Here is a 23,680-nt window from a genome sequence, read left to right as displayed (position 1 = left end):
GGCTCCCTGGAGAGGAGATTTTGGCCGGCAGGGTTGGTATGTTGGAGATTAAAGAGTCAAAGGGCGGATTAGCAGTGAATGGTGACGACGAGTTAAACAGGATCTTATTAGTGGCCTTCTTGGAGAATAACCCTGCGTTTCCTTGGCCTGGTCTCTCAGGGTGTCTGTCTGTCTGTCTGTGTGTGTGTGTGTGTGTGTGTGTGTGTAGTATTCTTAGCGGTTTGTATTGTGGAGTATGTACTGCTTAATGCTTCCATCAGTTGGAAAGGGCTAATGCTCCTACTTTATCTCATATATCAATTATGTGGCTTATGGTGGTGGAGTCATGTTACCGCAGTGACGGATGCTTCTTCGCCTACATGCATTGATTAGAATGAGATTAAAAAACACCATTAATCCTCTTTTTTTAAAAGGAAGTACTGCCTTTTAAAAAAACAACAACCCATGCCTGTTTGTTTCTGCTGTATTCTTTCAAGGATGATGAGTCGCTCGCAGGAGGCACTGATGGCAGAGATCACGCCAGAATCCGGAGGTTCCTCAACCAACACCACAAGAAATTGCCATGGAAACCAGAGGTAAAATAACTAAACTCCCTTTTAGTGGTTTCTTTTTCTACCGAGGCTTTCACTTTTCCTTTAATCATTTTCTTTCTAAACCCTTCATTCCGTCTTCCGGATCGATAAGCACTGTGTTGAGGGCCTTCAGTTGTTTTGCCACTTGTCAGCTTAACGTGGCAAAGCGTTGCTCACACGCACAGCCACCTTTTTACTAAATGGTTTCATTAAACGGCGCATCGCCACTGTCTCGCTGTTTGAGTGTTTTTCTTTTTTGTAAATTATGGTTCAGCAGCGGAGGATTTACTCACCTTTCACTTTTTTTCTTTTTAAGAGCAGTTAATATTTGACGTCAAATAGAGATCCGCTTTTCCCCGCCCGCTATTGGAAGAACAAAATGTACGGATATGATGATCATTTATTGTGCGCTGATGACAATATTTCACCCAAAACCATTAGCCAGTTAAATTTAAAGGCACCTGTGACCTGAAGATTACAACTCGATTTGATTCATCCTAATTATTCAGCTCACTTACTGATGCCGCTTTTGGATCCGCTGGAACAAAAGGAGCAGCCGACGGGGCAATTAAGCAGCGAGTTGGCGATAAGGAAAGCAGCTATAGATTCGTAACCTGTTCAGCAGAGTTTAATTAACGGATTTTCTAAACCTAATCTGCAAAATATGATTTATTAGTCAGTCTACACCTGGGGTAAAGTTTAACTATCTGTGCAGAACTGTAGAAAATAGGAAATTACTATTGCGTTATTTTTAAAATAGGTCATCATGAGTCATTCCATGAGTTCAGGACACAGTGTGCGGACGTCCATCCTGATGCTGACACATGGATTACCACTCTGATGCCTTAAGAACAGAAAGGAAGTTACTATTTTATTGCTATAGAAATACGTCCTTTAAACTCCAATCAAGGATGCATTAATGTGTCAAAAAAAAATACAACACTTTGAATACATTATAGCAATGTTCTAATTAACCTTTATCAAATATGCGTTTTTACTAACTGGTGTAAATGCATCATAAAATGACTCAATGAAACCTCGATTCATTAGCTCTCCCCAGTGTTTAACGCGCATACGAAGTGAGACCTGATGTTGTTGTCGCTGTTCCTGTCATGCAAAAGCCACCTGATGAATGACACAACAGCGTGAAATGGGTGTAGAGGCTCGTTTTCTGGCCAATACTCGATCCAGCCTTTTGAAGCTGCATCGGATGCTGCTGCGATACTGGTGTTGGTATCGGAGGAATCACTCCTGCAGACTGTGCACGCTGGCCTTGTGTTGGCATATGCCTTTGCTGTCATTTTCAAAAAACACATTTTGTATATTGTATTACTTTTCTTTACACAATGAGCAATAGCAAATTAATTGTTGGCCAAAAAGTGGCCAAATGTGGTTGATATCTGTGTTCTATCATCTGTTTCCCAGATATTTTGTGCCCTGCGTCTAATTGTTGACCATGATTTTGGCATCATTTAAAATGTTTTTAGAAAGGAGATACTGCCACGCCAGTCTGCAACCAAACAGACTATCTGAACCTGGACCATGTTGACTATTTGCACAAATGTAAATGAATTCCATGTCCCGAGCACAGCAAGGCTCTTTATTATTAACATCCAGTTCTGAGCTTTCCGTTTTATCATTTTGTATGTGAAAACTGTTCAAAGCACAAGACACATTTGCACTTAAAAGACATACAGAAACCAACAGAATTTCTTATTTTTGGTTTAGTTTGGAAAAGGCAAGCGGCATCAGAGAGAAATACATTTTGCAACATCCACACAAACTACATTTTACATCAGGCGCGTCTCGCATCAAAGCGCACTTGTAGAGTCGACACGCTATTTCTTTGACTCTATCCAGCCCACTCACAAACAACATGGCACTTTACTTTCTGTGAATATTCTGGAAGTCTAATATACATAAAATAGGACACGTGTCTCAAACCTAAGCCCAGTCTGTCAGCAGCTCTTCCTTTGCTTCTGCTCCTGATAACCAGCTCTGACTTGTACTCCTGGCGTGCGGCCCGAGACAGCAGAGGTCTGAGGGGCTGCCGGGCCGACGCCGCCAGAGCCGCGGACCGGCTGGTGGAGGTAGAGTGGTGCCATATGCCGGCTGTCACACACTGGCCGAGGTCCTCCAGCATTCATCCTGTGCACGGCACACGCGCAAGCGCTCTGGTGCGTGCAAGAGAAATGAAAAGCGTTGCTTACTTTTCTTTTGGACCCGTGCACCTTTTGAGAGAGACTGGGACTAGACGCTGCGCCCACGAGAGCACAATGGAGACGCTCGCTTGATCGACACACGCTGCAGCATAATTATACATTTTCTCTTAAGCTTAGTTGCATAACGGATAAATGTTTTTTGTGAAATAAATGTATTCATTTATATTAATCGCAATGTGTCCGGTCAGTGGTTCAATAGCTAAATCAATCTGCGCGCTGCCATGTTATCAGATCTGAAAATGTAGATGCAGTGTTTTCCAGATAAAGTCGCACAATGCAACTGCTTTGGAGACCTGAATAGAAAAGAGAACCAATTCCCCCCAAAATGTTTGGATGAAGCGCCGCGTGTGTCCGTGCGGCGTTTATCATAGCAGGTGGTTTTCAGCCACCACTGGGGATTTGACGCCGATCCCCCAGCTGGCGAACTCATCCGTGGATTAGCTGCAGAACGGACATCCTCTGCCTGTCAAGGACACCCGCATGTCATGAAAACCGTCGCTGGGTAGAGATCAGAGAGACGGAGAACGCGCTGGCCCACTTTTTCAAGAGTCAAGCAGTAGCCAGTCAGCGAAGGGATAAACAGTCATTTGCAGAAAAGCCGACATGGATCCAGAAAGGATTTTGAGCGTAATGAACAATTTTATTGAGTCGGAAGCAGAAATAAAGTGTCCGTGAAAGGGATTGCTTTGATATCAGGGAGACTCTTAATGATTCCTTTGCATGTGTGCTGTTCCACATTAATGCCAAAAAAGAGCCCATCATCTCAGATGTATTATTCATACGTGCGGTGATAACCGGGCAGTCACACGCTGTTGAAGCAAACACAGTGACATTGTTCACCGGCGGATGGATGGAGGGTGGCAGTCTCTTGCTTGACTGACTGAAATGTCTTGTCACGGCTCGTGTCGTGGGAAAAAACAAAACTGTAGAGGTGTGCTGTTGAATATTTGGCGAGGTAGATGCTCACAGTTACCTGAGAGCGACTGGACCGGGGGGGGGGGCAGGAGAAGAAGTGCGATGTTTGTCTCCTCACTTCTATTACCGGCTTCTCGCTACAGTCGTGGGAATTATTGACGGCTTGTTTCACGTCCCCCGTGTGTCATACCCCTGGAACCACAGAAGACATATAACCGCAGGGCAGATGGCAGATTATACAAATCCTTATTACAGTAGTTGATGAGGCTGGAATCTGCATCACATGAACCTTTGCCTCCGATGCGTTTGCTGCTCCCGTCTGTGAAATGAATTCTCATTATCTCTCCCCGTATAATCTCCTCTCTCAAACCTCCTGTTTCTTTCAAAAACTCCCCCTTTTCCTCACCGCGCCTAGCTACTCATTCTTCAATTTCTCTTCATGCCTTGTTGCTAATGGGCTGAGAAAGATGATATATGCATTGGACTATTTGAATTTCCACTATAAATTCAGATGGGGGCGATTTCATACAATACGTTCAGGCACTGGGCAGGCAGCGTGCTGGTGGTGGTCCTGGCTTCCGAAACCGCCAGCTGCCTTTCAGTGTGCAGCCTGCACGTTTCCCCCCATCCCCACCCGCCCGTGTCTGCGTGGGTTCTCGCCGGCTACTCCGAGGACGCCGCTTTCCGCCCACGGCCCAAAGACATCAGTTCTCGGGGTTCGGTTAATTGGTGACGCTCATTGGCCTAGTCATAGTTGGTCTCTATTGTGAGAAAAAGTCTCTCCAGCATCCTCGCCGTTGCCACAGAGGGAAAGACTTTCTATTCTAACACGTACCCTGTGATCACTCGTTACAGTTCAGCATGACGGCCCGGTGAAACCGCACCACAGCATCGCGTCAGTGCTGCATCGAAAGTGAGCTTCAACGCCGCCTGCGGAGTGCTATTGTATTTACCACCACGCCTCACTTTTCTTCTCCGAAAGGGGACGTTTGCTCGTCAGTGGGTGCGTTCGGCGGCCGCTTGTCAGAGCCGCCGCGCTGCCAGCAGCAACGCAGGAAGCCGCACTGGGTTTTCCGAGGAAGTTAAACGGCCTCCCGCAGGAAGAGGAGAGGGAGGGAGGGAGGTTTGTTGGTCTTGTTGGTGGAGCGAGCAGGTGGGTGAGAGAGGGGTACTGTTAGAGAGCAGCGATGGAGATGGAGATATGCTAAGACACGCTCACAGACATGTGGTTATGCGGAGGAAATGTTTGTTCTTGCAGAAAATAGGCACGTGTACATAAATACACTACTTAGTATCTGCTACTGCATTCTGCGCTCTACTCCTCCTTCAACGTCTGACTGCAGACTCTGCAAAGCAGCAGAGTGTTCGATGCTAGGAACTCGTCCTTTATAAGAAGACACAAGTCAAATTAAGAATCGGTCGGAATGACCATTGGAAGTGCTCATATATCAGCAGATGAGAGACCACGTCGGGCACAGACGCCAGACTCGCTGGGGAAAAAGATCGTGAGCGAGGGGGATAAAAGGGTGAGTTTAAACAACGAGGGGAACGATTCTCGCTTCATTACACCATCGCCTTGAGGCCGGGGCACAGACAGAAAATAGATCCCGTTTTACACCAGCGGCCCCGAGCAGAACGCTGACTTTACAGTCTGTGGCCTCTTCACGGCTACGTGTGTGTGAATTAATAATTAAGGACTTCTAAAGCTGCTCTATTATTTGACAACAGCAGGGTTGAGGAGGAGAGGGGGGGGGCGGCATGTCGATATAGCCTTTAAAAAAACCTATGAGGAAATGTATTAAGAGCTTTGCATAAGGGCACGTTTACACTGGAACTAACATTATGTCTCTAACCTCCATGATTCCCGTCACAATCCCTTTTCAAACATTAGACATTATCGCTCCTCTTTTTTTTCTTTTTTGACTCGCTTCTCCCCTCTGACTTTGAATCAGCCGACCGCGCAAAATCCCCGTTGCTCTCTGCTTCCGCTTTGAATCAGCGTTAGTCTTTTTTTCGAGAGAGACACAGAAAGGAAAGAGAAAAAGTAAAATTAGAAGCCCCTTTGCTTTAAACTGACGTGTTTGCCCCCCAACAAATATCCATCATGGTTATGCATGAGCTGTAATTGCCGTGCTGCTGTGGGTGCACAGGGGCCACTTAGTAGAACCGGGGAGAAACGTGAAGGACCACTTCTGAGTCGGGCCATCTGTTCGCTCGCCCGTGTGATACTGTAGGAGCACAACGCCGTCCATCAACGTCTTCCCGCAGACATTAGTGGGGTGATGGGGGCGCCCCCCCCGTGTCACCAATCTGATCCCTCTGACGAAAGCACAGCAGGCTTTCTAGCCGCGCGGTTTGTTTAGCTCTCGCCTTCTCCGTTCGATTGTTTTTTGACGGCTCACGCTTGTTTTTAACTTTCAGCTTTCCCCCGTTTGAAACCGAGCAGGCGACCCGACTGCGCGGCCTCATTCGCCGAGAGTCCGCTCACTCCTGAAGCTCCGTGTGACGCTCTGAACGTCTGCAGTGGCCTCCCACTGGGACTGCGGTCACGCATTAAATAAGGCATATGTGTGCTGGTACGACTGCTTGACGGACAACTTGTGTGCATGTGTGCAAACGTGTGCACATCTGCAGCATCTGCACATCAGAAGAAGGAGTCGCTTCTCGGAGTGTCGTGCCGAGCTTAATGGTGCGTGTGCGTCTTCCTGCACCACGAAGGCCCTTTTGTGGCGAGTGTTTAACGATGCGAAGAGCAGGCGTCTCGGACTCGGAGACACGAATGGAACATATTTATCTTTTTATTACGTTGTAATTGTGAAACAAAACACCCCACTTTAAAAGCAGCGAGACACGTGGCTTATCGGAGTGTCTCTTCAGGTCAGACCCGTCTCCCCCATCCGTCCCCGCTGCGTCCTGCGATTTCCCCGCGTGATTCCCACAAATGTCAAAGCGTGGGCCGGGGACGAGCTCTGGCAAACTGTCCCGGACGTCCTCCTCACGAGCTCTCCGTCACCTTCTCTGACTCGGGACGGGGAGAACATTGGAAGCTGCACACTGCGTTCAAACGTTTCACAGAGAAGTCATCCCCCCCCCCTCGAGGCACAAGAAATAATGTACACTTGAGCCCGAAAAATATATCTACTGGAACCAGTGCAATTGGTAGTGTTGCTGTCAGGATGGGACCTCCAGTAGCTGGAGCACCGAAGCATAACCTGCCTATTTAATGGCTAACGTGATGCTATTGTTGCAGCCTGCGTTTACCCATCTCCCTCTCTCTCTCCCTGTGTGTGTGTGTGTGTGTGTGTGTGTGTGTGTGTGTGTGTGTGTGTGTGTGTGTGTGTGTGTGTGTGTGTGTGTGTGTGTGTGTGTGTGTGTGTGTGTGTGTGTGTGTGTGTGTGTGTGTCGGCAGTACAAAGGCCAGGCCAACCTGCATGTGTTTGAGGACTGGTGTGGCTCCTCTATAGCCCAACTCAGAAAGAACCTGCACTTCCCTCACTACCCTCACGTAAGTATAACACTGATTAAGGAACCCATCGGGTTCTATCTTCAAACGGAGGGAGATAGAAGTAGGCTTTTCTTTTCCAACCTGGTGACGTCACTAACGTGTTGTATAATGGTTTGCCCGCGACCTAATTAGATTACTGTTTCACTCATGTAAAATATCACATAGAATCGCTATTTTCTTGTATTACTGTATTAATCCAAAAATTTCTTTACCTATAATCTGAATTTAAATCCGTTTCTCTCTGCAGACCAGAACCACACTGAGGAAACTGGCCGTTGCTCCCAAGTGGAAGAACTATGGCTTGAGAATATTTGGTTTCCTTCACCCTTACAGAGATGGTAACTAGCTCTTATTAGCGAGTCCTTCCTCTGAGGGCCTTGGAGCGTGTGTCCTTCACACGAGTGGACAATTACCGCATCCCTCTCAAAACAAGCTCTTGAGAGCCACTAATATAACGAATATTCACATTTTTTCTCCAACGCTAAACCTCATCGCAGGACCCTCACAGACCTCCCATTGGGTCCAGTTGCTATAGGAACTGAAAATGCCTGGACACCGTAGTGCCCTTACACAAATTGCCCAGTATGAAGTTATTAATTATAGTAACGTTCATTTCAGTGCCGTATGTAGCTTTTTCTGGTGTCTCCGTCAGCTGATGGCTCAAAAGTCATACTATCGCTATAATTTTAACAAGCACTCTAACTCGTATCCTACACCTCACACTGCCAGACACAGACTTTAAATAAATGAAAGTGAAAGCTGAAGGGAGGAAAGCTGTATGTAGCTGTATGTAATAAATGTATGTATTGTGCATAATCTTCAAGTATCCTGATTATCTGCTTGTACATCTTTCTTAAATAACTATACTGGCTGATATTTTACACAAATGTTATTTTCCATCCACATAGTTGCTAAATATGGATTAGGAAATCTGTAGTTGACTGCAGGACTTTAGAAATCCCTTTGGCCGAGTGTTTCATCTTTGACCACTGCTGTACATGTAATGTACATGTTTGTTGCATTTCTATTACACGGAGCCAATTACACTGGGATTATGCTGCTACGGGACCATGCATGCCCACTTCGCCCAATGCACTCTTTGATCATGTTTTCCCCTCTAGGTGATTTCCAGTTCTCCGTGTCGTCCGATGATAACTCTGAGTTTTGGCTGAGTCCCGATGAGAGTCCCCTCAACGCCAGGCTGCTGGTCTATGTCGGACAGGTACGAGCCGAGCTGCACCGCGTCCTCGCGTGGTAATCAAACCACCCAGCGAGTCGCTTTGCTAATATTCAAACCGTTTCAATTCACACGAGTACGGTAATTGTTTCCATGTACCGTCCCTGGCTTTGACAAATATTGCTTAGCAACAAGCTAAAAAACTCTCATGACTTAAATAGCATGAAACACTCCATATGAACCTCTGAGAATATGTGCGGGAAAGTCAAAGGTCAAACAAAGGGGACTCATGGCTCCAAATGCCATCTAATGCATCCTCTTCTTTTCACACACAGCAACTAATATATGGGAGAATATTATTTAGTTATTAATGAGGTTGTAATGCTAGCTGTTACACTAACGCTGACATTGAGAATTTGACCCTGCTTCTCTTTGGTAATCCCCGCTCCCCTGCTGCCACCAAATGGGTCAGGCGATCGGTCACCTCCAGCACGCAGCTCACTTATGTCCTCCTGCAGAACCTCCTGTGAGAAAAAACGCTTTCGATTTTCCATCCCTGCATGAAGTACCCTCTGCCCCCCAATCGAATAGACGTCGATCTGTGCTGCTGCTGTCTTAACAACGTTTTTCTTTTTGTGAAATCGTCTTTAATTTGATGTTGAACTGCATGAGCGCTCTGTGCAGATGTGCGTTGAGAGTAAAAGTCAAGCTTGGGAACGATCTGCACTCCGACAGCTTGTGAGGTGTCACCAGATTCCGTGAGATGCTGAGATCACGTAGCTCTCCGCGATATGGAGGTGAAAGTTGGCTGTGGAGAAATGTCACCTAGTGTATTGTAGGGCGGGGGGGTGGGGGGGCAATGCAATGTCTCTTCAGAGACACATTGTGACTCACGGATGAGTCCGCACTTTGTTACCCGTCTGACTGCCCCAGTGTGATGGTGGGGGGAAGAAACAAGTTGTTCTCATCTTTGTAATTACACCCGTGAAATATCTTTCACATCTTCTCTTCTTATAAGTACTGGTGTTTTGGCACATGACGGGCTACATGTCAAAATCGGATGACGCAGGGCTTTGCTAATCTGTAGAGAAAGCTCTCCAGCATGCTTTAAAGACCTCAAGCTCTGAAGAGGTGTGACATTTCTCTTTCCACTTTCTATCTCCCTAATCACTGTTAATCAAATCAGTTGACTACACTTCAATTACAATCACATCTGTGTTAAGATACGGAATAAAATACTGAGATTAACTGGATAGCCCTCATTGTTAATGTAAAGTTGGTAGATTGGAGCATTAAATCCTCTGTGAGTGTTACCCGATGTGTTGTCCACAGTGACATAAGTAGGAAAAACTACGTGCTGCTATTTCAACTTGCATTTTTCGCGCCCACCCTTGTGAAACTCACGCAGAAGTTGTAATATCCATATCCACCTGAATAAACCCAGGATACACGTCGCCGTGCTTTGGCTGCCCCAGACAGTGAAACGAGTTCAGTCTGTCGCTGGTTCCTTTTTTCTGACATGGTGAGGATTTCTATATGCAAGAATAAGCAATTAGTCACATTTCACCCGCCAGCATAACGACACCTTGCTGTGTGTGTGTGTGTGTGTGTGTGTGTGTGTGTCTGATGAAGTAAGTCTATTATCTTGCTTTTAATGCCTCCTATTTCTGCTCTATTCATGACCGGACTCAAAACCGGACTTAAAAATACACTTTTTGTGGTGAATGATTTTTGACTTTACGTCAGGGGTCACAGTAGCGTCGTCCTCCATCGTGAACTGGCTGAATAAGGAATGTGCTGCCGCGATGGGACGGGGAGCTGGATGCTGAAGTGCGTTTCCGCGGAGACCCCTGTCAGCTTTCCGTGATTAGCATTAGAAAGTGATCGATTCCCTCCACAGGACACCCGAAATGAATCTAAAGAGGTCTGTTTCTGTCCTGCTCACACGCACAACCAGATAAAACATGGAAAGGAACACCCTGAAAGGCATAACGGACCTTACCTTACGCCTGTTCTCCAGCTCGGACCCTCACACCTACCAGCTCTCTGTGGTTAGTGGAGGAGAGAGAGAGAGAGAGAGAGAAGTGTGGTTTGTGTTTGTTTTTTGGCCTTCAGCTAATATCTGAAACCAAATTTTCTTTCAAGCGGAATGTCCGACGGCTCCTGCAGAGCGTCTCTCAGAACCAGACCAGCTCGTCTGAGTGTGAGAGAGAGAGAGAGCGAGCCTTCGGACCTGCACAGAGCGCGAGTGTCTGCATGCGGCTGTGTAGCGCAGAGACACGCAGGTACTGATGTGTTTAATACGACACCTGTTTTGTACAATTCAAAAAGCAGACTTAAAAAGACACAAAAATGAGACGCACAAACTAGGTTAAGGGAAGTGGAATCGGTACGAGACTCGCCAGTAAAAGTAGCGGCTCATTCTTTGACAGCTGGTTACCGGCTACTATGAACAACTTATTTGTACTTGCTCATGATGAAGAGACGGCCACCTCGTCGTATTGGATGCATAAGGTCAGCTTTCTACCGGCCTTTCGTTTTGACAAATTATGGATGAATTTTTCAAAGAATGTTCAGGGTTCAGCTTTTGCGTGACGTTTGCTGTTTTTCTTCACACAGTCGTGTCTTTATGATGGAAAGAAGCCATTGTTAATAGCAGCGCCTGTGACTGTGACCGCTATCATACAGCCGAATGTCTGCTGTAAAATGACCCGTTTCCTGTGTTGTGTTATGGAATTTTAGATGGGAAAACCATGACAAGTGTATAATGGGTTTGATTAATTCGTTGAAATTTCCAATATCTGCGCATCTAGTAATCCATTTTGAAAGAAAGAGTAAAGAGGGTATGAAATGGACATTTTTAAGCTCGCTGGAGAGGCCATCCATCACGGGAAGCAGCATCTCCGTGTGTGCTTTCATTCCTCCCGGCTACGTTAGTGTTTGCAGAACGTTTTGAATCAAACTACTCTAACAGTACTTTCACCAGCCGTTGATAATGTAACAATGAAAACAGACGTGAGGATAATTGTGACGGATCGTCGGACTCGAGTGTCGAGCAGACTAAAGTGAATCAAAATCAGCGACCGCCTTTATTCTCATCGACTCGTCTCATAAACACTACAAACATGATCCCACTTTTTCCCTTCGTTGCAAAGCAGCAGGTGTGAACAAAATCAATAAGAAAATATATGTATTTATATACTACTATACTAAAATGTCTTATATCTGTTCTTAAATGGTCTGCAGCGAGGAAGTGTAGCGTGTGTCCGGCGTGTTGTTTGGTGTCCCCTACCAACAAACTACACACTGTGTACTTAACACACTAGCAATAAAAACTCGCCTCACACATTTCCTCACGTCGCCGGCAAAACACCCATCAAGTGTGAATGGTTGGTGATAATGAGGACATTCACACATTCAATCAGAGACTCCTTCCATTCCATTTAGATATCATATTTTCTATCTCATTGGCTTTGTGTTGAGCTCCCACGGTGTAAAAATGGGACCTCCATTTATTTAGTTTAATTCTTTTTAAGGAGCAGCGTGTGAGACTCGGTCACAACTAGCGGTGAGCGGTTACAGAATGCCTTTCAGTTCCTCTCGCTCTCTTTTCCAGCACATCTGGAAAACTACGCTGGCCGTTGGGTACCGTTAAAACGCAAAAGGACGTTTTTTTGGGGGGGGGAGTTTGCGTGAGGAAGAGCCGCTCCATGCAGAGCTATTTACGCGTCATTGTAATAAAAACACAGTTTCAGGTAATCATCCACTAATGAAAACAGTTATTGGTATTATATAACGCGTTTTGAACTGTGGAATAACAGAACAACCCTCGTATTCAATTGAGTAAATTGCTACACTTGTCACACGTGCCAATAGACCTTTCGCATTGAGGACATTTCGTTTGTTCCGTTTGGGAGCCACCGGGCCCGATGCCAGGGCCATGGCGTGCACACAGCTAAATGGAGTGTGGCCTTTATTCCATAAGAAGAATACCGCCATTCTTCTCTCAGGCATTTTTCCAAACGACCCGTTTATTCATGAATGAATGAATGCACGCATGAAAGCACAGAACTTTGAAGTCCAAGTTCCACTGAAAAACACTGAAGAAGGAAAGGAGTTGATCCAGGGAGGGGTAATGTCTTTATGGCTCTGTTGCACATTCATATTCCTTTTAGATTTCTTGATCCTGTGTTGTGTTTCATTCTTTGGCATTTCAGGGCCAGTGGCCATGTGAGATTAGTTTTCTCCAAGGAACCTGCATATGTGTGTGTGAGTGTGTGAGAGAGAGACAGGGAGGTTACGTGGGGGCATTGCTGCTGCATGTCAGGTTATTGGTCCGTGAGAAATTTGGTCCCCAAGTTCCCTGCATTATTTCTCCCTCGAGACTTGTGAAGTAGGAACAACAAAAAAAAGCCAATAAGTGAGCGAGAGGTGTGTTTTGAGAAGCCTCTTGACTCTCTCGCCTTCTGATTTACCTTCCCCCCGCCCACTCTGGTGAGGAGACGATGCTCTCAATGAGCAATGACTCATCGTTCAGTGAAGAAACATGTTTGTGTGGATCTGCGTGTGTTTCTCATGTCTATACGGCACGTGTGCAGGTGTGTTACCGTGGAGAATGTATTTTGTCCTCGTGACTTTGATCCTGAAATTGTTCAACCACAGCTTATCCACCGACTGGAAGAAAAGAGAAATACAAGCTTTAATTTTTGGACATTTGCTCCTTGACACTGATGCGTTTTTCCTTTGTGTGGCGCTAAATGTTTAAAGAAAATGTTCAAATGAATGTAGAGCATCTAAAACCCTGTGGAGGGAAATGTTGACGCTGATGACACTTTCATGTGAAGGAAATGGATAGGCGAACGAGAAATGTTTATGAGCGTCTTTCATGTCAAAAACATAATTTGCAGTAAATTCCGGTGTGAAAAAGGGTGTCAAACGAATCGCAAAACCCCCTGAGACATTTGAATGCAGTGTCATGTATGAGGAAGAGGCCAAAAATAACTTGTTTCAGGCAAAGTCTCCTAAATGTTGCAGCTCAGAATAATAATTCATTTATCAACCTCTGCATGACATTTACCTTCATGCGAGCGGATGTTTTGCTTCTCTGCCTCTGGTCGCCTCTTCCAACTGGATTTTTATTTCCTGTTGGAACAAATGAAATGATTGTTTTCTGACTTTTGCACACAATTATTTTCACTTACTTTTAAAATGGATTTATTGTTTGTCGAGTTGGCACTAGATAACACAACTTAGAGATGAATATTTTTGCATTGCCGCTTCTGTGTGATCAATCCCTTTTTCATCTGAATGGAAGCTCATTCCAGAAAAAAACCTTCACTGACGGGAAGAATATAAACATGCAAGTACAGTGACTATAGAGACATCTTAGTCACAATTTTAATACAAGTTTCCTGTTTCAAAGTTTATTTTCAATTCCAAATGGGATTCTGCTGCACTACTTTCTGCAAGTTGGAACAAGCTGAGCGATACGTAATGGAAACTTGAAGCAGTCGCTACATGCTCTAAACAACTTGCATTGTGAAGCAAAAGTATTATTTCCCCCCCAAACAGGAGTGCATTGTTACTGATGCAGATAGTTTACAGGTCTTACAGGTGGCCGTGTTGTGTATTGATAATTGGATATGATTGGTTTGCTTAGCTGACTGGTCTCCACAAGGCAAATTTCGCAGCAAAACAAGCCAGACTTTAGCGTAGCAGCGAACCAAATACCCTAAACATAATATACACACATGTACCCGGTGCAATGCTAAATCAGTGGAGTTCTCACTGAACACTGTCATATGATCGAAGTCCACAGACCGTTGCCCACAGACTATTTAATATGCCGTCAACAACATCAGTGCATATTAAAAAAAAATACCTGAGACCATATTCGCGTGGACATGCTCTCCACTCTACCAATGAAAAACCAACACGTAGTTTGCTGCAATTGTTTAAATGAATGCATTATTGATTTGAAATCTGCTAGCTAACTCACGGTTTAATTAGAATATTCTCTCCCGGGTGGTTTAACTCCGAGCATTCTTCCTGTGCCACAGGCCGAGTATGTGAGGAAGATGTTCTTGCTGTGGAAATGTACTACAGCAGCAGCACGTTGTGGGCTTGGGCGTGAAGGCACAGTAGTGCACATTGTGTCCTCCTCTCTTGCCAAGTGCCTCACAGAGCGTCTCAGAGGCTTTGGCACAGCCAGAGGCCCCTGGTTGCTTTTGGGCCGACATTACTGCCCGTTTTCTTTTGAGGTTTTCTGACCGTAGTGGCTCTGTTCCCGTACCAGCAAACACGTTCGGAGGGGCAATTGCGTAATTGCCGTTTTGTGTGTGTGTATGTGTGTGTGTGTGTGTGTGTGTGTCATTATCTTGTATTTGTGTGTGATGCTCTCTGTGAAAACATTGCGGTACCCAGAGTGGGGATCAGCAAGCTATTTACAAGCCGAAAGGCTCTTGTGATGTGTGGACGCCATGCGGCACAATGTTTTCCGCACAGTCTCAAGCCCAGAAGTGCGGCCAGCAGAAACAATTAAAGGAATGCCCACTATGATCTCAGCCTTATTCCTTCATTATGGATCAGCGGCAGCGGGGGTCCTAATTAGTGGTGTGCTGCTTGCTGAGGAAATGAATGGGCACGCATTAGACTGCAGGGCTGGGAACCGGAGGCCCAAGCGCCCCGATGAGCCGGCTTCTTAGTCCCAGTATTGGCCGGGATTGACTTGATGATTTTCTGTCTGTTTTTATAGCCATTAGTTCTCAAAACCAGCCTCCTGATTGACCTCCCTGTTGCTTTGGGGCATATTATTTTGTTTTTCAGTTTATTCCACGTTTGCAGGGAGATCATAACCTGTATATCTTACCTATTTACAGACAGGAACCTTCCAGAAATACAGATTTTCTGTGCCCTAAAGGGTTTTGTTTCCTTTGCCGCTCTTATTTCCTGATCTCTCTCACTCTCTCTTATCTGTGTCCTCCCGCCTTGTGTGTTTCAGCTGGGTACAGAGTGGACCGCTCCGGGCGAGTTCAGCAAGTTCAGGTCCCAGTCCTCCAAGTCCGTGCAGTAAGTACCCGTCACAACTTCCCGCTTAAGGGCTCAGTTCGTTCACTCTCGAAGGCAGCGCAGCGCCCCGAAAGGAGACCCTGCTAACGTCTAACAACACGCGTGACAAATGCACGTCACCGCCGCAGCTCCTCTCGGGACCAGTCTTGTGTTCTTTGCATGTAAAAGTGTCACCTTAACTGTCGAGAGGCCGTTTGTACAAGTCGCGCTCGTTGTGGAGTCAATTCACGTCGGCCTGGAGCCTCTTTCATATCATAATTGCTTCAGAGGGCTGCTGACAAGAAGGAGGAAATCGATGGCTCAAGTGTTCACTGGACGCAGCAGGTAGTGTGTCTCTTTTGCGTGCAGGTGTGCGGCTCTGTGTACGTGCCAATTAACAAGCGGAGTAGTCTCAAGTGTCAGTGAGCGTCGAGCACCACGGCGGTTGAAAGGCTTCTCTTTCTCAGTGTAAGATGAGACGGCTGCGCTCTCAGATTCCCCACATTTCTCTCCCGAACTGCCGGGAGCGGCTCGCGTAAGAGAAACCCTTTAAATATCAGCACTGATCTGCAGTCAGTTTGTCTCCACAGTCATTGTTAGGCCGATATTATTATGCAGCAGGAGAAGAAGTCCTAGAGAACGTGTGCTTCTATTCCCTTTCGGTTTCCACATTTGCCCGATTGGATGAGGATGAAGAGTGCCGGCTTCAATTATTTACACACACAAACCGCCAATTTCTCTCTAGTAAAGGTTGAGAATATTTTAGCACTTAATACGGCAGGGCCCATGTCTCCCAGGACGCCTTGCGCTCACGATTCTAACCGGGCGAGGTTCCTGCCAGATGTATGTGGCATTTTCCAGGGATAACCGAAGCTCCATACCATGGAGGAATTGAACACTGCTGATTATTCAAGTCGGCCAAAACTGTTAAACGTATCAATGCAATAACATCCACCGCATTCAATTTTTCCGTGGCTATATTTCTGACATGTTAAGGAGTGCGAGCTGCCCTGCGGTAGAGAAGAGAAATCTAAACATGTAAAAGTACAAAAGCTTTTACAGGCTCAAACCGCGCTTTCTGGGTAATACAGAAGAATATATGGCTTTGATTGAAGACATTTGACATGAACAGTAATCAGACATCAACATAGGAAGTGGTAGGTTTTTAGAACATACAGTCAGAGCCGTATAAGTGTTGTGACTCTGACAACATTTTTCCAAATTCTCCCTCTTTATGAAACTCCAAATAATTTGAACTGAAGTAATTAATATCTGTTTTAAGTGTCGACTTTCTACTGTAATTCAACAAAAAACACCACATTAACCTTTTAGGAATGACAGGATTTCAGAACGGATTAATACAAGATTTGCATGCAAAGCAACGAACTGTACACGATTGTATGTGCAAAAAAAAGATTTTGTTTGCATTTGACGTAAAAAAGACAACGTGATCATAGCATCATGATACCGATGATGGATGATACTACCTAGCCCAACCCAATCAGAAAAGTATCCCCACGGGGGAGTGGACTGCACACACACGACGACATACTGGATGATGAATTACACATTAAAATGTCTGATGAGTCATAGAAATAGTGAAGTGGTTTGCCTGCTTAATTGCCCATGAATCAGGTTCCAGTGCGGCGGTGGGTGCTGTGGTATTAATGGACCTCTACGGTGGGTGACAGTCATTTGGGCGACTGAACTAATGAGTGATAAACATGACCTACATTAGTGGAATGATCGAGTGATTTAAGTGAACTGTGAAGCCCCCAGTTGACACCGTATGTACTACATTTTACTGAAATACAACACACACACACACACACATCCCAAAGACCATTTGTCTAAAAAAGTAATGTAGTAATAAACTGTAAATATTGTCTATTTTTACCCATATGGTAAAAGTAAAACAGTATTGACAGTCATGCATGTAGTCATTTTACGTCAAGGTAAGGAAGACGATTTATATAGAAAACAAATGAGACGGAAGACATTCAGTGAAAGGGCCTTCTGGCATACTGTATACATATATTTTGATAGCATCACTAATTTGACATTGCTGTTAATCTCACTCACTGCGTCGCTCCGATGTCTCGTTATGTGTCAGAGACTCATCATTCAATTGTTTAAGTATCATTCTGAGCGGGATTAATACGATTCATAAAAAGAAAATCCCTTCTCGTCCTGAAAACATTCATATACTGAACATTCCGCCTGGCCTCTGCCACGACAAATTGACAAGCACATAATGTAATTAAAGAAAATCCATCAAGGCCAGAGGGGACTGAGCACAGGCCGGGATCCGTTGGCTGGTTTGTGTGGTCCGTGTGTTGGATTCACTCAGCCTGGTTCGCGCAGAAGGCCATCCGGAAGAGAGATGACAGAAGATGAAGTAGAAGAAGAAGGAGAGATGATAAGGAGGCGGAGGCGGCTGTAGAGTGTTTTCTGCCTTCTCCTCCTGTCTGACGAGCTCTCCAACAATAACAAGAATAGAGACACCAAGCGTGGAGGCAGAATGTGGCAGAAACACCAACTAAGTACTGTGCTTAAGTTGGATATTGTACTTTTTACTCCATTACATTTATTCAATACCTCTAAATTTGAGTTACTTTGAACATTTTGATTTATTTTTATAAAATAAATGGATTTCATTGATCCTCTGGGGGAAATGAACAACTACTTATATTCAAAACAAACTTCATCCTCTGCAACATTAAGGTGATTAATGCTTCAATAATCCTTTTTAAATAAAATAATGTACTTAATGCCTGACCTTTTTACTCACAGTACCGTGTTTGTAGTATTGCTAATTGTAGACCAGGAAAACTGTTGCAGAGAATATGTCTCCGCCGTGTTCTCTCCCCCCCACTGAGATCTGATTGGATTAGTGTTGGTGATATTTATCACCCGACCCACACACGCATTGTTGCCTCGAAACATTTGTAATATATTTAATATTTTAAACTGCATCATGATTCCGCCGTCATTTTGCAAAGGTCACGGCTTCAGATAAGGCTGAACCTAGTTGGATGTTTTCATATGTGTGTGCATGAGAGAACATGTTTTGCAAGCAAATAAATACATCTGTGCATTAATGTGCATTTTTGTTATGTAATACCGTGACATTTAACATTCCTCTCTCCATCCGATGACTTTATTGAAGGCCGTTAATTTGTCATCTGCATGTTCCCACTGCTGCACTCTGCGACATGCATCCCTCACACACCATTACCCTCAACCTGTTTATAGCAAAGCTGATGGGCTCCTGAGCGTGGCAAATTGTGTGTGTAGCACGAATAATCACTGCAAGTCCATAAAAAGGAATTCATCAAATTTAGATGGGATAGAATTGAAATGAGTAAATTAGCAGGGCAGAAAATAATACATTGTGTTCTAAAATAAATATTGAATGTGTACAGCAATAATGGGTTTTATCATCTGGTCATTTCAAACATTTGTAAATCTGATAAAACAAAGAAATACGCTAACCATTAGCAATCTGATCCTCTTGAGTAATTTGCTGTTATAAGAGTCAGTTAAGAGTACGTTCAGGGCCATTGTACCATAAACCGGCTTTCACAATGTATGTATGTATGCTCCTAGTAGTCATCATATTGCATATTCCACATAAGAAACGGCAACAACAACAACCACAAACAAACACAAACTGAGAGCAGTCTTTTGAAATGTACCTGAACCATAAGAAGAATGAAACCCAACATGCACTCACACCTTAGCAAGGTTGGAGAGACCCTGTTCTTTTTTTTTTACCTCCTCCTTCTCTTCTGCTGCTTTGGACTGGGGTTACTTATTCGCCTCGGTTCATTGGAGCTGTGCAGCCGGCTGTCGCGAAGCTGAGTGAACAGTGACTAATGGCTGCTGCCGGGTCGAATCATATTGTCAGGGATTGAAACGTATTGCTGTTGAGGGGTTCACTTGAAACACTTATCTCGCCTGTTGAGCTCCCCACACTCTGCGATAAAAGGCTAAAACTACACCCACACATAAATATATACATATGCATGCGTATACAAATGCGCCACCTGTTCCCCATCAGCACCTCTTTCTGTCCCCGTCTCTCACTTACCCGCTAATCTCTCTCTGGCACCGTTACGGCTTCTAAATTTGGGGGAGGGAGAGTTTGAAGCTGTAAAAGTAGAGGTAGATGACAGGAGACGGAACGCACCGGGACCCCCGTGCTGCTGGAACCGGTGTGTGTGTGTGATGGTGGTAATTTAAATAGATTGGGATGGATGGAAATGAGGGATCAGTGCAGCTGTTTGGGAGATCGGGTGGTCGTCCAAGCTGCCTGGCCAGAGCCACCTGGAGGCAATGACTCACACTGTTTAGTGTCTGGAGTGTTTTGAGGTAGTTGTGCCTGCTTTCAAATTCTGAAGTTTGCTGCATAAAACCGGTGGACGGAGAGCATTTAGCCGTCAGTCTCTTTTTTTCCTTCTTTCACTCTTTTGGGGGTTTTCATGTCACTGAAATCGATTCACGTGAGGATCTATACAAGATCGTCAAACGAAATGTATTAACAACCATCCACAAAACCGCTCGCACCACCAGTTACTTGCTTAGTTGGGATTTGTGAAAATTGATTGCCTTTTTGTGCAAATACGAAACATTTGCTTGCCCAGCTTCTTGGCTGAAAGGATTGCTGCTCTTCCTGCTGTTGGACGTGTATCAGGAGTTGGAGTTGGAAAGGAAAATCACCGTTGGGTGAAAAACAAGCCTTCAACCAGATACTGTGATCACACTAACCTCGATGCTGGGATCAAACCTACTGCAAGACCAGGTCTCGGAGGACTGCATTTTGCCATGATGACACTCGCAAGGCGAGGCGTTGTAGGGGCGGCACGGCGGTGGCGTGGTGGTCAGCACTGTCGCCTCACAGCAAGAAGGTCCCGGGGTCGACTTCGCCCAATGGCCTTTCTGTGCACTGGGGATCAGGTTGATTGGTGACTCTAAATTGCCCGTAGGTGTGTGGATGTGAGTGTGGTCCAGGTTGTACCCCGTCTATCGGCCGAAATTGGCTGGGATCGCGACCCCCGTGTGCAGGATAAGCGGTTTGCGGATGGATGGACGGACGGACACTCGCAAGGCGAAACCGATACTCAAACTTGACTTGACTCAAGCTACTTCTGTCTGACGGCGCCTACAACCGGACGTTTGAAACGATACACGTGTCGGGTCGAAAGTTGAGTGTTCGTCTCCACCTCTGCTCGTTCCTGTGTGAAGTGATAGCAAGTGTTAGGTGCTGTCACAACAGCTTGATGAGTGACAGCGGGGGAAGATACAAGTCCAACGAGGAGCCCGGATAACCCCGTCAACAGCGACACGCGCTCTGTGAGCCTCGGGCTGTTTAGACATCCGCGGGGAGGGATTGACATTTGCTAAAATTCCCATAAACCGAACCTCGTTGAGCGGCGTGCTGAGCTAAATCAGACGGCGTGCCTGGCATCAATTATTTCGGAAACCTTTTCGAGCAGCTGCGGTGTGATTGACAGCGCGAGGATTGGGAGGAATATCGTTTGAAAGATGCCAGAGCCGAATCTCGCCGCCAAAGACGAAGCGATTCAACGGCACGTTCGTCCGTGTGATCACGTCCACCCGACTGTGCCCTTTTTTTTGTGGATGAGACGAACATTAGAGGAGGGATTGAAAGTCAAAATGGCGGCCGCAGACCTTTCGACAGTGGCGCGGCAAGGAGGTGGAGTCCGAGGTTATCCGAGATGCCACAGCTGGCATTTCTGACGGGGCGGCAGGAAATGACATTTACTCTGGATCCTCCGCAGACACGTGGGCGTTGGATGATGTGTGGCCTCCCTTTCCATGCGCACATGTTTGTGTGTGTGCCCTTTTCATTTAACACCCTCCCCGGTTTCCTTACTCGTCTCTTCTTTCCCTGCTCATTCTTCTGCCGTCAACCCACCGAAAAAACGCCCACGTTTGTTTCCCGTACGCGCGACGCGACAGGCCGGGCGTTAACCACTGATTTCCCAGCAACAAAGAGGGGAAACCCAGTGGAGAACGGCCAGCTATTTCACTGTGGGATCTTTCAGTATCTATAATTGAATCATTTAAGCACTGCCGGCTATTAGCCGGCATGGACACTTGAGCACTTTAGAGAGGAAAGTATAGGAGTTGTGCTCACGGCGTCGTAGGAATACTGATCGAGGATGCGAGCTGAATATTGCACCCGTCTCACCCACACACACACACACACACACACCTCCCTGACTGTGTCGTGTGAATAGCAACCTTATCGCCGCCATCTCTCTCCGCTCAAGGTGATCGTTTGCATTGGACCCGAAGCCGTCCCTTTGCTGTCCCACTTCCTCCCCTCAGGCCCTCTCTCTGCCATCTGTTTCTATGAGTGACGGCAGCCCGCCGAGGCACCAAATCTATGCTCGCGTGTGTCGGGGCTTACGTCTAATCGGGACGTCTTTGAGGGGCGGATTCGCGTCTCTCGAGACGTGAGAGAGACGGTCGTAGCGGACGTCGGATTGGCAGCAATGCGCGAGCGCCACCGCCGGGTGAGGCAGGGCCGCCTCTCGCCAGACGTGATTAGAGAGAGTAATGATGACGCAGGGGCGGCTCGGCCCGGGGGATATTTAAGCTGCTTGGAAAGTGACTTGTTGAATATCAAGGGAGTATTGGGATTTTGCTACGAGGAGATCGACAGTTGGGCACAAATTGCAGAAAAGATAACGCTCTATGTCTTCGGAGGCTTGAAGGTGTCGGGAAGCTCAACCCAAAGTGCTTGACGGATGGTCCGAGTCTGAACTCCCGAAAGCCCGTCTGTCAACATTCTTGCCCACTGTGCTAAATGTGCGTAGGTGAGGAGGGCGCAGGAGGTTTACGCTTCTCTGTAAAGCTCTTAATTCTAGTGCAGTTCTGTCACTGTCTCTGAAAGCGCGTAATGTTATTGCCATATTTATACAATTGTTTTTTTTTTCCCAACCTGCCTCGGAGTGGCTGTTCAAAACGGCTGTAAACTCTCGTGTCTTTCAACAGAGTAATGAGTGGCCTCGTGGAGAAACACGCTCCTCACTACTGACGACAGAAATCTCATCCAACCGTTTTTTTTTTTAACTGGAGACTGATTTTAAACGTGGTCAAATAAAAATAGTTCATTTACACTTGAATTAATTTTAATTTGTCTAGCCCAAAATTGCAAATGACAAATTGGCCTCAGAGGGCTTTTCAGTCTGTACACATGCAACATCCTCTGTCCCAAATTCCAAACATGTTTGTTTGTTTGGTTCCCATCTTTGTGGTAATGAGTGAACATTCCGACGTGGCTTATTAGTGTGTCTGTGTGTGTGTGTGTGTGTGTCTGTGTCTGTGTCTGTGTGTGTGTGTGTGTGTGTGTGTGTGTGTGCGTGCGTTTTAGACAACATTAGAACTCTCTGGTCCAGAACAAAAGGCTTCATCAGGCTTTGGCTTCACAGATTATACTTTAGTACCTACTTTATTATTATACAACCCATTTGATTTTTGTCACATAATGGTATTTGTTAACATTAGGGAAAAGTTGTTGGCCTTGGTAAACCCTTCAAACCTGCTAATGTACCTCTTGCGTATCACTCGCACATGAATTACTTGACCTTGATGAAATGTAATAGTTGTAATTTCACTTTTCTGTAATGAAATGAGCATACGCTTCCCAGTGTGCCACAAATGCACAAACCCCAGGAGAACGAGGCGTAGCAAATTTTTTGTTTTGTTATATTTCTTCACGGATCCACGCATTCAGGCCAGCAGCCGCGGAGGAGAAGGAGTGTTAATACAAAAACCCAAAGCGGTGAAGTGGAGGCGTGGAGATGAAAAAAGAAAAGAAAAAAAGCATTGGAAAAGATAATATGCTGCTACGCCACATAAGATAATTACATATAGCAGAATTGGAAGCGGTAGATAGCCGAGAAGAAGCAACGGACCAGATAGAGGGAGGATGGGGGGAGACGGGCGCAGAGCAGATGATGAGGGAGAACATGGGGGAGGGGCGGGGTGATGGAAGAAGGAGGATTTATTGAGGCTGCAGGGAAGAGCAGCGCGATAGCTCCCTGATGGATTAGAGGAATGCATGAGGAACGGAGGGGAGAAGGGAGACGTTTGCGCGTCTCCTTGGGGGCAGCTCTAAACACTGGGATCATAAATGTAGAGCTCGAGTACAGGCTTTTTTTTGTTTTTTTTAAAGGGCCACCTGTGGGTGTTGGAGAAGGAGAAATTC

The 23,680-nt window shown here is 45.8% G+C and overlaps 1 protein-coding gene across 1 annotated transcript in view; it reads left to right on the top strand.

The window, feature by feature from the left end:
- Nucleotides 1-23,680, top strand: part of LOC120808958 (N-acetyl-beta-glucosaminyl-glycoprotein 4-beta-N-acetylgalactosaminyltransferase 1) — a 93,037-nt gene that overhangs the window by 48,523 nt on the left and 20,834 nt on the right. The window contains exons 3-7 of the mRNA XM_078082759.1: nucleotides 477-575; nucleotides 7,119-7,214; nucleotides 7,462-7,552; nucleotides 8,336-8,436; nucleotides 15,392-15,459. Coding sequence (XP_077938885.1) covers nucleotides 477-575; nucleotides 7,119-7,214; nucleotides 7,462-7,552; nucleotides 8,336-8,436; nucleotides 15,392-15,459 — 455 coding nt within the window. The remainder of the gene's footprint in view (nucleotides 1-476; nucleotides 576-7,118; nucleotides 7,215-7,461; nucleotides 7,553-8,335; nucleotides 8,437-15,391; nucleotides 15,460-23,680) is intronic.

Source organism: Gasterosteus aculeatus, chromosome X, assembly GCF_964276395.1.
Source record: "Gasterosteus aculeatus chromosome X, fGasAcu3.hap1.1, whole genome shotgun sequence".
Classification (NCBI taxonomy): Eukaryota; Metazoa; Chordata; class Actinopteri; order Perciformes; family Gasterosteidae; genus Gasterosteus; species Gasterosteus aculeatus.
Note: the sequence above shows the minus strand (reverse complement) of the source record. Positions and strands in the feature narration are given on the sequence as shown.